Raw genomic sequence first — 17,244 nt, 5'->3', positions numbered from 1 at the left:
TGATCCGCCACTTAATTCCTCCCACCAGGTGGGCCTGGAGCCGGAAGTAACAACAGCTGTAGCTGCCCCACCTCCGCTGCCCCCGGGGCTGGAAGCCGAACAGCGAACTCCTTCCACTCCCGCAGCTTTTCCCACTAACCGTCTCCGCAGTCTTTGGTGTTTGTGGGTCGAGGGGTCTGGTAATTGCCGCAGCTCACATATTCAGGGCGCTAGGGCCCCCTCTGCCCAGCTTCTGGTCTGGATGGTCCACGCTGCTTAGGCTGGGCTCTGCTCCACTCCGTTCCCAGCTCCCAGCTCCCAGCTGCGAGCTCCGTGTGGGATAGACCTCACCCAGAGACAATCCAGGCTGTCCTGGGCTGGAGCCCTGCTTCCCTCTGCTGTTCTGTGGGTTCTGCCGTTCTAGAATTGGTTCAGAGCCATTTTTTATAGGTTTTTGGAGGGACTCGGGTACTGAGCTCACTCTAGTCCATGCTTACCAGCCGTCATCTTGGCTCCGCCCCCTAGTCTATTTTTTAAGGTGTTGTTTTCTTCAGTATTTTTTTCAGTATTTTTTGGGTCTCCTTTAGCAAGTCATTGACTTGTTTTTCATGGTTTTCTCACACCATTCTCATTTCTCATCCCAATTTTTCCTCTACTTCTCTAACTTGCTTTTCCAAATCTTTTTTGAGCTCTTCCATGGCCTGAGACCAGTTCTTGTTTTTCTTGAAGGCTTCTGCTGTAGGCTCTTTGACTTTGTTGACTTCTTGCTGTATAATTTGGTCTTCTTTGTCACCAAAGAAAGATTCCAAAGTCTGAGACTGAATCCGGGTGCATTTTCGCTGCCTGGCCATGTTCCCAGCCAACTTACTTGACTCTTGAGTTTTTCAGCAGGGTATGACTGCTTGTAGAGTAAAGAGAACTTTTGTTGCAAGTTTGAGGGAGTGTGCTTTTGTTTTCAGAGCTATTTCTATACAGCCAGCTCTGCCACACCAGCAGTCCTCCTTCCCCAAGAACCACCAACCTGGAGCTGACTCAGATCTTAAGCAGGCTCTGCACTCCTGCTCTGATCTGCCACTTAATTCCTCCCACCATGTGAGTCTGGGGCCGGAAGCAACTGCAGCTGTAGTTCTGTAGCTGCACCACCCCCGCTGCCCCCTGGGGGTGGTGGCCAAACTGCAAACTCCTTTCACTCTGTCCCCAACAGCTTTTCCCACTAACTTTCTCTGTTGTCTTTAGTGTTTGTTGGTTGAGAAGTCTGGTTACTGCCACAGCTCACTGATTCAGGGTGCTAGGGCCTGTTCTGCCCAGCTCCTGGTCTGGTTGGTCCTCCTGCTGCCCGTGCTGGGCTCTGCTCCCCCTGCTCCTAGCTCTGTGCATGATAGACCTTACCCCGCGACCATCCAGGCTGTCCTGGATTGGAGCCCTGCTTCCCTCTGCTATTTTGTGGGTTCTGTAGTTCTAGAATTTGTTCAGAGACATTTTTGATAGGTTTGTGGAGGGACCTGGCAGGGAGCTCATGCAAGTGCCTGCTTTCCAGCTGCCATCTTGACTCTGCCCACCCGATCAGCATCACTTTGATGTCCAATTCTTAGCCATCACAAAAAGAGCTGCTATAAATATTTTTGTACAAATAGGTCCTTTTCTTTTCCTATGAATATCTTTGAGTTACAGACCTAGCAGTGGTGTTGCTTGATCACAGAGTATGCACAGTTTGATAGCACATTGGGCATAGTTCCAGATTGCTCTCCAGCATGGTAGGTAGGATCAGCTCACAGCTCAGGACCAGAATTTGAAAGCAGGTCTTAACTAACTTCAGGTCCATCACATCAAAATGTGAGTTCTTTTGTGGCAACATGAGTTTATATTTTAAAGATAAGGAAAACAGTGATTTTTTCGCTGTGATTTTCACTAGTCGTATTCTGGAGGATGTAGTATTAAAGAAAGATGTGCTTACGTATGATTGTGAGGAATTAAAAGCTGAGTGTTACTGAATCTCCTAAAGAAATTAACCAATAAAAGGAATGTCACACACATATATTAATCAGTCAACAACATTTATCAAGTGCCTACTATACATCAAATGTTGGGCTGAAATATGAAAGAGCATCTTCTCTTAAAGAGCTTACTTTCTACCATGGAGACATTTCTCTCCTTGTCCCTGTCCCTGTCCCTGTCACTGTCCCTCTCCCTCTCCTCCCTCTCCTCCTGCTTCTCTCCCTCTCTCTTTCTTTCCCTCTCCCTCCCTCTTCCCCCCTTCTCTTTCTTTCTCTCTCCCCCTTTCCCCCCTCTGTAATATTTGTCTCTCTATCTCTGCCTTTTTGTCTCTGTCTCTATATCTTGCTATTTTTGTTTGTCTGTCTCTTTCTTCTCTGTCTTTGTGTTCCTCTGAATCTGTCTCTCTCTGTCACTTTCTCTGCCTGTCTGCCTGTCTACTTGTCCATTTGTCTTCCTGTCTCTTGATAGGTGTTTTTCTATGTTTCTTTTTGTCTCTATCTCTACTTTTCTCTCTGCTTGTCTCTGTCTCTGTTTCTTTGTCTCTCTGTATCTCTGTCTCTGTCATACACACATCTATAATCAAAAAGCTGTTTGGAAAGTTCCATTTATGGGTTGACTGGGTGGAGAGGTACTTTGGAAATGGAATAGACACATTGGAACTTTCTGGTAACTGGTGGCCAACTGTGTGTTGTATGTATCTAAGAGATGCAAGATCCCTGGAGGCAGAAGATACAGTTCATGTTCCTCAGACATGAAGAACAGGGACTTAAGAGGAATGTGGGTACCCAGGAGAGGAATGCTGGTCTCTGAGCCAGGGGGGTGGGGAGGGAAGCAAAGAGTGATGCAAAATGGTCCATGAAATGGAGAACATTTACCTGTGGAGGGGAAGGGCAGGTTATGAGACAAAAGAGGAAGAAGGACATGAGTGTAGTAACAGGGAAATGATGAAGCAATCTCCTTTGAGGAAGATTTCCAAGTGCCTGCGTTCTGATTGGCCAGTGACATCTAGACAGGAAGCCATGGGGCTTATGTATCCTCCCCATAGTACTTGCTCTGCTCTGACTTCTAACCAGAGGTTTCTGAAGGTTTCTCCAGAGCCAGAGGACAAAGCAACACCACCAAGTCTGTCATTCCAGGTGAGGTTCCTTCTCCTCAAGGAACATGTACTCCTGCTCTCAGGATCAGAGGGCAGGATGACAAGAGGATTTGTTGGAGGAGCAGTCCTTTATCTGGGTCATGGGAAAGGCTGAGAGAATCTCAGAGAGTGGAGGATCTCGCTTACAAGAGCCATTTTTGGGGTGCTAATAGTAGAACTAGAAATAGAGTGAAATGTGTTCCTTCCTCTTGTGGACTTCCTAGACTGCCTACATTCACATTTGCACAGCTATTGAGATTTGAAATCATCGAGATAAAGGGATGAATGAAGGTGTTTGTCTCTATTGCAGAAGGCACAAAAGTCTGGGGGCCTAGATGACTCAAGAGGAGAGCAGATTTCCAGCTGCCCCAAAGTTCCATCATATTGACTTTTGTAGGATACATGATTTTTTACTACAATTTTTTGACATATTGAGTTCTACTTTCTTTTCACTATTTATCATGCAGGAGCTTGCCTGTGACTCTAGCTACTTGCTTATTTTTTTTCCTAATTGCTGGCAAGGTTTTTTCCTCTAATCTGGAAGCTCAGGATTTTGTGTCCACCATTTTGGAGTGTGTTCAATTCAGAGGTTCTTTAGGGTGAGACATGTTCATTCTTTCTATTTTTACTTTACCATGTGTCCATTTTATCGAAAAGGTGCAAAAATTTTGGTTTGGTCATGGATTTCAGGCCACCCAGAGATTCTTAAATTATTCCTCTTAATCTTCTTTTTCAGGTAAAGGTTTTGTTTCTATTTATTTGTTTTTGTTAGTAGATAAACCTACACTCTAACTATTAAGTCTTTTGACTTGGTTCTATTATCCTCCAGGCCAGTAAACCCGAAGTTAAGGAGGCAGCCTTCAGCCATCAAAATGGAGCACATTAGAATAACTGTGAAAATTCTCATTGAAATACAACATTGCAGCTAAGGTTATATAGATCAGTTCATTGGAGAACATATTTAATTTTTTCAGATAGCATATCTGAAACTGTATAATAGAGAAAAGTGTAATTTTGTTGTTAACTATGTAATTTTTTATTGAAAGACTTTTTATAATTTTGCTTTTAAAATTTCTATCAAAAGGAATTTTCAGATTGTACATCTAGCTTAATAAAGTACTTTAAACACAAAAAAATGGAGCACAGAGAGGAGGCAGAGGAAGAGGCAGAGGCTGAGGAAGAGGCAGAGGCTACTCAAAGGTTGTGTTTGTCCTTTGTTCTCAAAGAGGACCATGATATCAGGGAAATGATGACATGATTTGCAGTTGACTTTGACTTGAATTGGGAGTAGGGGTTATCCAATTCAGTCTGGAGTGCATAGATTGGACAACAGGTCCCTGCCCTCCTAGCACAGAGTGAATGTAAATAGAAAATAGTAACTGTTTCTCTTTTGGCCAGGAACCCTGAGGGTCTTCCCTTCCCAGTTTGATTTTTTTTTGGAGTTTTGCTGAAAGGGGCTATCCCTTGATTAACTTCTTAAAGAGGTCCATTGACTGAATGGACATTGCCTCACTCAGAGTGAGAACCTGAAAAGACCTTAGCCTGAAAGGGCCAGCATCTCGCAATGCTTCCTGGGCCATCTCCAGTTGTCCTGGTGAATATCAGGCCACTGGACCCATATGGCTCTGGAGGAGAAAGTGAGGCTGGTGACCTTGCACAGCCCTCCCTCACTCCAGTCAAAGTCAACTGCAAGTCATGTCATCATCTCTCTGATGTCATGGTCCTCTTTGAGAACAAAGGACAAACACAACCACCACCACAACAGCAATTTTCCCCCACATATTATTGGTAGGTTCCATTGGCTCCAGTATTATGAATAGAAATCCAATTTGATTATCGGTAGGGAAAGAAATAAGGATTTTCTAAAGCACTAATTATTATGTGCCAGATGCTGTGCTGAGGGCTTAACAAAAACACTTATTAACATTTTATTCAATACATCAGTATTCATTTGAGATGGTCTTATATCTCTTTGTTTGCCTTTATCTTGCACTGCCTTAGGTGTCCAGTTTATATTTATCTCATAGGAGTTTAGCAAGAGCATTGATTTCTCTATTTAAAACACATGTAATATGCACACAAACAGTATTGGAATTAATGCTTTGAGTGTTCAATATTATTCCCTTGTAGTTCTCTCTAGGCCTATTCCCTCTCCAGCCTTTCCTTTCCTAAAGATTGGGTTGAAAAAAAGAACAAAAACATTACTGGTTTCTTGTTTTGTTCATCTAAATAGATTATGATTCTCTGTTTATTAAGCCATTTCGTTTAAATGACTAGACTTCTGCTTTTATTGGTAAAGAAAACACTTTGGTTCAAGAAATGGATTTCTGCCAATTCAAGTCAGCATTTTAGCCCAAGCAGTTCACTGACTTGTTGAGGGTGAGAAAGAAAGTACGGCAGAGGTGAGCGCTGAACAGAGGTATTGCTAGACATCACTGCCCACTGTTGCTGCTGTTGTCGCTCATTCATTTCAGTCATGTCCAACTCTTTGTGACACCATTTGGGGTCTTCTTGGCAGAGACACTGGAGTAGTTTGCCATTTCCTTCTCCAGTTCATTTTACAGATAAGGAAACTAAGGCAGAGAGGGTTAAGTGACTTGCCCAGGGTCACATAGCTAGTAAGTATCTGAGGCCAGATTGGAACTCAGGGAGATGAGACTTTCTGACTTCAGGCCCAGGGTTCTATCCACTGTGCCCCCTAGCTGCCCTTACCATCCGCTATATAATCCTCACATATAATTGGGCAAAATGGCTTTTAGCCCATCCATTTATCTCCCCAACTTAAGAATTCTCATAATTTTCATTATTGTTACTGGTAATTTGGTTTTCCTTTCTTTTTCTTTTAAAATTAAATTAGGTAGTGGCTTATCTATCTTATTAGCATTTTTATAAAAGAATAATTTTATTTATCTACTTCCTTTTTCACTGTTGTCAATCTACTCCCTCGATTTCCAGGAAGAAGGGCAAAGCCCAACTCCTGCAGCCACTCATGGTCTCTTGAGGAAGATCTTATCCAAGTGACTGTGCAGAAACACCTGCCAGACAGTCCACTGAGAAGGCAGCCTCAAAAGTTAGGAGCAGGAGGGCTGGAGGGGCCAAGAGAGGCCTCTTGCAGAGGGTGAGAGTTGAGCTTTGCATGGAAGAAAGATGGGAACTGAGGAGGGGAGGAGGAGTATTCCAAGATGGAGTGACAATGACCGAAAAGGTACTGAGTCAGGCTATGAAATTTGGGGCAGGAGGAACAGCACACAGGCCAGTGTAACTGGGCCATAGAGTACCTGGAGGGTACAAATGGAAGAAAATGGAAAAGTAGGAAGGGTCCAGGTTGTGCTGGGATTTAAATACCATGAACAGGACTAGATGGCACAGTAGATAGAACATAGGGCCAGGAATCAGGAAGACGCATCTTCCTGAGTTCAAATCTGGTCTTGAAACCTTACTAGTAATGTTACTCTAGTCAAGTCACTTAGCCTTCTTTGCCTCAGTTTCCTTATATGTAAAATGAGCTGCAGAAGGAAATGGCAAACCATTCTAGGATCTCTGATGAGAAAACCCCAAAGAAGTTGCAAATAACAGGATTAAAAATGACTAAACAACAACAAAATTGGTGAGGAATTTATTGAGTAGATAGTGACATAATCACATATGTGCTTTAGGGAAATAACTTTGGCAGTTAAATATAAGATACATTGGAATGTAAGGAGACTTAAGGCAGGGAGAATAACCAAAAGAGAAGAGTAGGATTAGTGGATGTGACTTAGAGGAAGATCCAGTCAGGGAGACTGAGACAGAGCTATCTTCTAGGTAGGGAGAGAACCGGGAGAGAGTGAGGGCCTGAAAATCTCTTGTGGAAGGGAGGGCTGTTGACAGTGTTCAAGGCTGAAGGGAGGTCAGGAAAGGTGAGGATTAGGAAAAGGCCCTGAGATCTCATAATTACAAGATCATTTGAGGATTTGGAGGACAGCTTCAGCTGAATGATGGGTTCAGAAGCCACTTTGCAGAGAGTGTAGAAGTGAGAGAGAGAAAGACCTACTGTACTCATTTTCCCTCAACAGTTTTTCTGCGAAGGGGCAGGGGAAGCTAGCTATGGGATGAGAGCTTAGGGGCTCACTTGGGAATGTGTACGGTTTGCTTTTAAGAATCAGAGAAACATGGGGCAGCTAGGTGGCGCAGTGAGTAGAGAGCTGGCCCTGGAGTCAGGAGGACCTGAGTTCAAATTTGGCCTCAGACACTTGAAACTAGCTGTGTGACCTTGGGCAAGTCACTTAACCCCAATTTCCCTGCCCCCCCAAACAACAACAACAACAAATGAGAGAAACGTGAACATATTTGTGGGGAGCAGGGGAGATGCCCACAGATGGAGAGAAATCAGAAATTTGGAAGAGAGACTTGGGGACGAAAGAGAGACTGGGCAATCTGCTGGAGAAGATTGGAGGGAGTGGAATCCACACTACATATTGATGGTTTACCCTGGAAAAGCAAAGGATTTTCTCATCATGTGCAGCAGGGTTGGAGGAAGAGATAGTAATAGAAGAGAGCCAAGAGGAGAGATGAGTGATGAGAATGGAAGAGTAGGAAGGAAAAGGGAGCTCTCAGTGAATGCTCTCAATTCCCCTTTTATTTATTTCTCTTCTCCTTTGCTCTGTTAAAGCAAATAAAACACGTTAAGTCAAGAAGCAGTTATTAAGAACCTACTATGTGTTAGACATTGTGATTTGTACTGGAGATACAAAGAAAGGCAAAAAGCAGTGCCAGCTCTAAGGATTTAGTCTAATAGCAAAGGCCAATACACAAACAATCTAGGTATGAGGTCAGCTAAAAATAATTGATAGAGGGAAGACAGTAACAAAGGCTCTGTGCAGAAGGTGGGATGTCAGCCGAGACTTGAAGAACACAGAGAAGCCAGGAGGCAGAACTGAAGAGGGAGAGCATTCCAGGCATGGGGGACAGCCAGTGAAAAGGCCCCAAGAACACGATGACACCTTATCTTCCCCCTTGGCCCTTGAAGACAAGGGAAAAGGTGTCTCGCCACTGTCTTCTGATGCAAGTACAGTACTCCCTCATTATTCGCTCCCTCCAAATGGCTCAAATTGCTTTACCTGTGGAGAGGTGTCTTCTCTCCTGGATTAAATTTCAAAGATTCTAACTAATCTACATTTCTCAACATGGATACTAAAAGTAAAATATTTGTTAAAGGTCTATTCCCTGCCCTCCTCAAAGCATATTTAGTTTGGAGGCTGAATTATTTCTTCTTTTTTTTTCTTGACATATTGGATTCTAAGCTTTCTTTGTGGTAATTACTGTATAATCTTGCTTGAGGCTGATACTGGTTCTAGCTATTTGCTTACTTTCTTCCTAATTGCTGGCAATTTTTCCCTCTGACCCTGAAACTCTGGACTGTATCTATGCCATTTTGGAGTGTGTTCACTTTGAAGGTTCTTTAGGATGTGCCATGTACATTTTCTGGTTTTACTTTGACATGTGGTTCTTATATCTCTTATGTTTGTTGAACTGTGCAATTTGAGACTATACTAGGATTCTTAAATGATCTCTAGCTTCTTTTCTTGGAAAATTTTCCTTTTTGATAATAGATAAACTACCTACTCTGGTTGTCTTTTGACTTAATTCTATTTTTTCATTGTCTCATTGAATTGGTAGGTTGTGTTGGCTCCATTTAATCTTTCAGGATAACACATTTAGGTAAGTTTTCTCACCTTCTGTTCTAAGCTATTTATTCTTTTCCAAAGTTCTCCAATTTCATCTCCCAACTCTTCTATCAGCTTTCCCAATATTCCTTCCACTTCAGAGTCCATGTGGTTACTTTGCTCTTATGTTCTCAGGCTCTTCTTATGATCATTGTGAAAGTTTTCTCTGCTATTTTATATTCATAATTTCTTAACCCATCATTGTATTCCTTCATTATTCAAGGGGTTTTGGAGCATTGATCCAGATCCAATTGCTCACAAATTGGACCAGGTTCTTTCTCCTCACAAATAGAATCCCCAGGTCCCATTCCTCAGTGTCCTAGAACAGAACTTGCCACCCCCACTGCTACCTTCATAGACAACTAAACTGGAGATATCCAAGAAAGTATCAAAGGTGACAGAGGTGATACAGAAGGGGACCTTGGAACCCTTTACCCTGACCAGCAGGCTCAAGATTCAATCAGGGAGTGTTGGATGTGAAAGTCTTCTGGCCATAGCAGGAGAAGAGAGTCCATGATGGTGCTGGAAGAAGCTTTTCCCAGGATTTCCCCTTTGTTATATTGGGAATTCTGAGTTGATTTCCAAGCCATGAATAAGGTCAGCTTGGGTATTTGATATAAGGAGGTGTGAGGACCTCTTCATATGTCTTTATTTGGTTTCTACCTCTGAAATCACAGGAATGGGAGAGTGGCACCAATTAGGTAGGAAACTGAAGATTCAGGCATGGAAGAGTCAAAGCAGAGATTGCAAGCAAAGGGGGTGTTACTCCAGAAAAAAATCAGGGAAGAAAAAAGTAGAGCTCCTTCAGAAATTTGCAGATGTAGTTGGAGCCTCGACTGCTGTTAAGTGGGGCAAGAATAGACCTAAACCACAACACAAGGGATCCATCCCCTCTCCAGACAAACCCTTCTCCTTGAGCTAACTGTGAGTTTACAAGTTTTTGGTTTTGCTTTCTACCCTGCCCTCCATGAAGCCTAGTTTTACTGCACTCTAATATCTGCAGTATTCTACTTGTACCCTCTGAAGAAGAATCCTCCCACATCAATCCTTCAAATGATTGGATACAGAAAGTGGTTAATGTCAAAGGAAGCTGACTGAATAATTCAAACATCAGACCCAGTGATGAATGCTTCACTTTTTGGCTTAGCTCCTGTGACTCTGTATTTGAAAACTTTAAAAAATATTTCTGTATTTTTTGTACAATTCAAATTTACTACTAGTTGAAAGAAGTACTGCCTTCATTCTATTATTCTTTCTTTCTTAGTAAAGCTCTTCTATTTTCAGCCTTCTATTCCATGGATTGCACTTTTAAAAGAACAAATCAGCTGTCTTTCCTTGTATTTCCACGACTCCTTTGGAATATCCCTGCTTATATTCTTTCCTGTCCTGCTCTTCCAGGGCCTGATTTGGAGGTTCCTCTACTTAGGCAGGGATGGTCCCAAGGGATCCTTTCTGTTTTGCCCCTGTCTAGACATTGATGATCTTTTGAACATCTCTAGGTCAGTAACATTATGGCTGCAGTGAGGGCAAGACCTAGCCTTGGTGTGTATAGATCCTTGGTGTTCATAGAAATAAACCAACCAATATTTAATATGCATGTGTTATTATGGTAGAGGCACTGTGTGATTACTAGTGACCAGGCATGGGCTCACACACCTGTAATTCCAGCTCCTAGAGAGGCTGAAAATGATACCTTTTTGGAACTCAAGAAATCTGAACTGCAACAGGGCTAAAACCCATCAGGAGTTCACACTAAGTACAGCATTAATATGCTAAATCTGCAGGGATAAGGGTGGAGAGGCTGGATAGTCCACCTAAGGAGAGATGAATTGGCCCAAGTCAGAAACCAACCAGGTCAAAGTTCTCTTGCTGATAGGAAGTGGCATCGGGCCTGTAAGCTGCTCCAACACTTCCAGCCTGGGTGACATAGGGAGGCCCAATCTTAAATTTGTTTTTAATTCTAAAGGTGAAATTTGAAGCATCAGCATAGAGATAGGAAAGATATTTAGGCCATGGAGTCGTTGATGGATGATCACTCAATCAGAGCAAATGTACCTTTGGTACTATCCTTGGTGCCATAGCTGACAATGATGGTGGAGGCTCGAGAGAAGAAACAAGGACTGGAAAAGCTTGTGTAGTCACCTATAATCCGCATCTATATTAGTCCTTCCCTACTTGAGATATGAGGCTGAGGGGTCAGTGATAACTCGCCCTAAATTTTCTAATGCATTTCCTTCTCATTTCTATTGACAGGACTCCCAAGCATAAGGTCCATGATGCCATTTAACCTCATCACTGAACTGCCCCAGAACCATTCTGAGCAGACCTCTGGACCCACTACCTCATATAACAGAACAACAGATGCTTTTGATGAGTTTGTGAGATGCCTTACTCTATTCACGTGCCTTTGTGGGGCACTGGGGAATGGAATTGTTCTCTGGCTTCTCACTTTCCATATTAAAAGGACCCCCTTTTCATTCTATGTTCTCAGTTTAGCTGCAAGTGATTTCACCTACCTCTTCTTGGAAGTAATTTGGGTAATCAATTATCTGATATACCGTCCAATGTTTCAAAACATTGTCAATTTATTAACAAATATGGGTCTCCATGTAACTTTTACAGTGGGTCTGGGCCTATTGGCATCCATCAGCACTCAGCGTTGTCTGTCCATTCTCTTTCCAATATGGTACCGAAATCACCACCCAAAAAGGGGGCCAATGGTTGTTTGTGGCTTGCTCTGGATTCTGTCCCTTTTACTCAATCTACCAAAGGTTTACTACTGTGTTGTAAAGGTAGAAATCCTGCCTCCTTCTGGTTGTGACACAATGAGTAAATTATCAGGAGCACTGATGCTTTCCATGCTTATTTTAATGACCCTGTCCAGTTTGATTCTTTTCATCAGAATCTTGTGGAGTGCCCGGAAATATAAACCCAAAAAACTGGTCATCCTCATCCTACTGACGGTCTTTGTGTTCCTCCTCTGTGCTGTCCCTCATGGCATCAATCACTCTGTTTTTAATTGGAGTGCAATGTACAACCACACCTTTCATGAGATCTCCTACTTCTTGTCTTGTGTGAACAGCAGTGCCAACCCCTTCATTTACTTCTTCATTGGGAGCCTCAGACATCAGAGACTGAAGGAGCCCCTCAGGGTTGTTCTCCAGAGAGCCCTTAGAGATGACAGTGACCCCTCTGAGGACAGAGGGACTTCTACCAGGACAGATACTACATTGGATACACCAGCATGAGTCTGGACAATTTGCTGGAGAGACTCTTGAGAGCAGCAGCCCTATCTCTGAGGGTTCTTTTCTTCAATCAAACCTTAGCCTTAGCCTATTCCTCACCACAAAAAGAAATAGAACTTTCTTCCTTATTCAATCAACAAATAAGCTTATTGTTTGCTTACTATATGCCAAGCAGTGTGCTGGTGCTAGGCAGCCAAAAAAAGGTAAAGTAGGTCCTGCCATAAAGGAGCTTATATTTTATTGGGGAAGACAGACATGTACACACAGAGGTAGAAACAAGGCAGATGTAATGTAGACAAATGTGAATTTTGGGAAGAAAAGACACTAGCAGTTGGTGGGATCAGGAAACATCTTATATAGAACGTGGTACCTAGCTGAATCTCAAAGGAATCTAGGAATTCTAAGAGGGGGAGTTGAGGAAGCAATGCATTCCATGTAGGAGGAACAGCCAGGGCAAAGTCAGAGATATGGAGGATATAGGGGGATATGTGGAAGTGAGGAAGGCGTGAATTGTAGAAATAGCAGGAGGAGGGTCCAAGGGGGATGGGGATGCAGCATCATGTGTGACAAACAGTAAATATTTGAGTTCCGTTAACCTACTGAGCACAGGAAGGGCAGGAAGATGATGGGATTGTAGACAAAGAGATAGACAGAGTCAGAGAGGAGGGGAGGGCAGCAACTATGCTAGAATATCCAGAGAATAAGAATACAAGTCATTCCCTAATTGCTAAGTGGTCAAAGGATATGTACAGGCAGTTTCCTAATGAAGAAATCTAAAAAATTTATAATCATATAAAAATGCTCTAAATCATTATTGAATAGAGAAATACAGATGAAAACAACCTTGAGATATCATTTTACACCTACCAGATTGACTAAAATGATAGAAGGGGAAAGTGACAAATGTTGAAGGGGATGTGGGAAAATTGGGACACTAATTCATTATTGGTAGAATTGTGAACTGATCTCACCATTTGGGAGAGCAATCTGGAATTATGCCCAAAGAGTTATTAAACTCTCTATATCATTTGACCCAGCAATACCACTGCTTGGTCTACTTCCCAAGATGATTCGAGGAAAAGGAAAAGAACCGATTATGTTCTAAAATATTTATAGCCACTCTCTTTGTGGTGGCAAAGAACTGGAAAGTGCAGGAAGGCCCCTCAACTGGGGAATGGCTGAACAAGTTGTGGTGGGTGATTATGATGGAATTCGACTGTGCTAGAAGAAATGATGAGCTCAGTGGTTTTAGGAAAACATGGAAAGATTCACATGACATGATGAAGAGCCAAATGGGCAGAACCAAGAGAATGTTGGATACAGTAACAGCAGCATTGTTTTAAGAATGGCTTTGAGCAAATGAGTTATTTTGTCTATTATAAATGCCCAAGTTAACTGCAAAGGACACATGAAGAAAGATGTTATCTGCATACAGAGAAAGAACTGATAAATAGAAGTACGTATAGAATAATTTCACACACATGTGTATGTATATGTGTGTATGTATATGTATATGTGTGTGTGTGCATATCTATATTTGTGTATAATGGCAGCCATCTCTAGGGCAAGGGGGGGAGAGAAGAAAAAAAGAAAAAATAGATGATAATTTTGTTGTATATTTGAATGGAAGAGCAAGTTGTGCATAGTAGATGTTCAGTTTCATGTACAACCATCTTTTTAATTGTACTAGTTTATGAAACAGCTTGTTTTATCCCATGAATTAAAAACAAAATAAAAAAAAACTGGGTATATATCCCAGGCCCTGCATAACATGGGACAGAAGCACAGGCTATAAACAGGAGGTTGTAATTAATCTTACATGTTTATGTTAATTATATTTATAATTGACACAAATATCTAGGATTTATATAACCCTTTAAAATTTGTAATGCTCTTTACTTCTCTTATCTCCTTGACTGTCACAACAGCCTTAGGACATGAGAGCTCTTATTATCTGCATTACAGATGACACTATAGTGAAAGAGATAAGTGAAAAGATTTGCTTTGTCATATGGCTAATAAAGGCATGTAAAATGGGAGTTGTAGAAAATGTAAGAGACCTCCAAGGTTATAGTACTAGGAAGAAGCACATGGGAGATTCAAGGCAAGTTCTTACCATAAGAACAAACTGAAAAGTTTTTGCCTGTCCTCAACTCTGAAACCTGAGGATGGAGGGAGGGTCTGCTCTCATCTCCACTCTCATCTCAGATCTCATCTCAGCTCTCATTTCCCCTCTCAGCTCTGCTCCCATCTCACCTCTCATCTCTGCTCTCATCTGCTCTCTCTGTCTCTGTCTCCTTATACATGTATATATATTTTTTTCTACAAGTATTTGGTTTGGGTGGGTCTTCCCAAAATGGCCTGTTTTACATTAGTCAAAAGGGGTGGGAAAGGATAGAAAAGGCTTACTCTTAACCAGAAAGGACCAACATCTGTTATGGCCTCTGAGCGATACAAAGGCAAACAGCCTTCTTTGGGAAGCTCCAATCATACCCTGTCTTCTCAGAAAGAATCTACACATTAGGGACCAAGAAGCCCCTAATAAAGAACTTCCTTTGTACTTTCTTACAGGAATCTCTAGTTTTCTGTTAAGAGTTAGAGAAATGAATCTTTTTTTCTTTCCTAGAACCACATGTTACCAATATTAATCATTAAAACAGATGCATAAATTTCCTATTAACCATTAAGTCAACAAATTCATTGTATGCATGTCTGTTTGCTTTTACTTAGGAAACCATTTGGATTGGAAGAAAAAACAAGTTAGTATATGTATATAAAACCATTTGTAAATGACTAAAATGCCTCAGTAATTACTTGCTTATAATCAACTTTGCATTTCTATGGAAGGGTAAAGATGCTTCCTTGTTCACTGAAGTTAGAAACCCAGAGACAGGGCACCCATATGAGAATCCTCCCTGCCAATACGGACTAGGTGGCAAACAAATCTATCTTCTCCAAATTTAGGCCCAATGACTATGGAAGTAAATATTATAATAAAGATAAATACAGTTTAGCCTCTCACAATCTGAATCTCATTTGGAATACACTTTCTGCTAAAGAAGGGGAAATACATGTGTGTGTGTGTGTGTGTGTGTGTGTGTGTGTGTGTGTGTGTAATATACACACCTATATGTGTGTATATACATGTATGTGTATATATTTGTATATATACATTATTAATAATAGTATACTCTGCCTTCATAACCTGGACCCCTCCTACCTTTCCAGTCTTCTTACATCATGCACTCCTTGATCCCGTACACAAAGGAAACATTCCATCTCTGTTCCAGGCATTTTCTCTGGCTGTTCACTCTGCCTGGAATGCTCTCACTCAACTCTACCTACTGTTTTTCATTTAGTCCCAAATAAAATCTTATCTTTTACTGGGAAGCCTTTTCCAACCCCTCTCAATTCTAGTGCTTTCTTTCTGTTAATTATTTCCTATTTATCTTGTGAGGAACATTTTATACCATTTTATATCATTTTTGTAACTTTAATAAGACCCAGAGCCTGAACTAATCAAACAGAGAAAGAATCTGGACCTAACAGCTTCTTTGTTCTCTGAGTAAGCTCAGAGATGCCTCTTCTTATGTCAACACATTCAGATGGAGCATTCTTTCCTCTGTCCATGGCCATTAAGGATGAGGCCATTAGTCCTGAGGAACTATCTTGAATTATATGACTTTTCCTTATCTTAATATTTTATGGGCATACACTATGTTATGGAATGTTTTTTTTTTAATTTATTTTATTTTATTTTTTTTTATGCAATTTATTTATTTAACATATTTGGTTTTCAGCATTGATTTTCACAACAGTTTGAATTACAAATTTTCTCCCCATTTCTGCCCTCCCCCCCCACTCCAAGATGGCGTATATTCTGGTTGCCCTGTTCCCCAGTCAGCCCTCCCCTCTATCACCCCCCTCCCCTCTCATCCCCTTTTCCCTTCCTTTCTTGTAGGGCAAGATAAATTTCTACGCCCCATTGCCTGTGTATCTTATTTTTTAGTTGCATACAAAAAGTTTTTTTGTTTTTGAACATCTGATTTTAAAACTTTGAGTTCCAAATTCTCTCCCCTCTTCCCTTCCCACCCACCCTCCCTAAGAAGTTGAGCAATTCAACCTAGGCCACACATGTATCATTATGTATAACCCTTCCACAATATTCATGTTGTGAAAGGCTAACTACATTTTGCTCCTTCCCAACCCATCCCGCTTTATTGAATTTTCTTCCTTGACCCTGTCCCCTTTCCAAAGTGTTTGTTTTGATTACCTCCACCCCCATCTGCCCTCCACTCCATCATCCCCCTGCCTTTTATTTTTTTTTTTTTATCTTCCTCCCTCTTCTTTCCTGTGGGGTAAGATACCCAACTGAGTATGTATGGTATTCCCCCTCAGGCCAAATCTGATGAGAGCAAGGTTCACTCATTCCCCCCTCACCTGCCCACTCCCCTCCTCTCCTAGAACTGCTTCCTCTTGCCACCTTTATGGGAGATAATCCACCCCATTCTATCTCTCCCTATCTCCCTCTCTCAGTAAGTTACTCTCTCATCCCTTAATTTCATTTTATTCCTTTTAGCTATCTTCCCTTCATCCTCAACTCACCCTGTGTCTGCTCTCTTTCTTTTACATATATATATATATACACATACATACACATACATACATATACACATAGATACATGCATACATACACATTCACTTATATATATACATAAACATATATATATGCATATATATATATGCATATTCCCTTCAACTACCCTAATACTGAGGTCTCATTAATCATACTCATCATCTTTCCATGTAGGAATGTAAACAAAACAGTTCAACTTTAGTAAGTCCCTTGCAATTTCCATTTCTTGATTACCTTTTCATGCTTCTCTTGATTCTTGTGTTTGAAAGTCAAATTTTCTATTCAGTTCTGGTCTTTTCACTGAGAAAGCTTGAAAGTCCTCCATTTTATTGAAAGTCCATATTTTGCCTTGGAACATGATACTCAGTTTTGCTGGGTAGGTGATTCTAGGTTTTAATCCTAGCTCCATTGACCTCCGGAATATCGCATTCCACGCCCTTCGATCTCTTAATGTAGAAGCTGCCAGGTCTTGGGTTATTCTGATTGGGTTTCCACAATATTCAAATTGTTTCTTTCTGGCTGCTTGCAGTATTTTCTCCTTGATCTGGG

General features: G+C 41.5%; 1 protein-coding gene across 1 annotated transcript; it reads left to right on the top strand.

Annotated features, from left to right (window-relative positions):
* Positions 1 to 3,061: 3,061 nt before the first annotated feature.
* LOC118852567 (mas-related G-protein coupled receptor member X1-like) lies at positions 3,062 to 12,147 on the top strand. The gene is made up of 2 exons (XM_036762212.1): positions 3,062 to 3,110; positions 11,068 to 12,147. The coding sequence occupies exon 2, from the start codon at positions 11,088 to 11,090 to the stop codon at positions 12,060 to 12,062; it is 975 nt and encodes a 324-aa protein (XP_036618107.1). The 5' UTR covers positions 3,062 to 3,110; positions 11,068 to 11,087; the 3' UTR covers positions 12,063 to 12,147.
* Positions 12,148 to 17,244: the final 5,097 nt, after the last annotated feature.

Source organism: Trichosurus vulpecula, chromosome 6 (assembly GCF_011100635.1).
Source record: "Trichosurus vulpecula isolate mTriVul1 chromosome 6, mTriVul1.pri, whole genome shotgun sequence".
NCBI lineage: Eukaryota > Metazoa > Chordata > Mammalia > Diprotodontia > Phalangeridae > Trichosurus > Trichosurus vulpecula.
The sequence above is the reverse complement of the archived record's forward strand: the minus strand, read 5'-3'. Positions and strand labels throughout refer to the sequence as shown.

Excerpts from the sequence above, each read along its gene's own strand:
- LOC118852567 (XM_036762212.1), top strand. The coding sequence starts at position 11,088 with ATGATGCCATTTAACCTCATCACTGAACTGCCCCAGAACCATTCTGAG.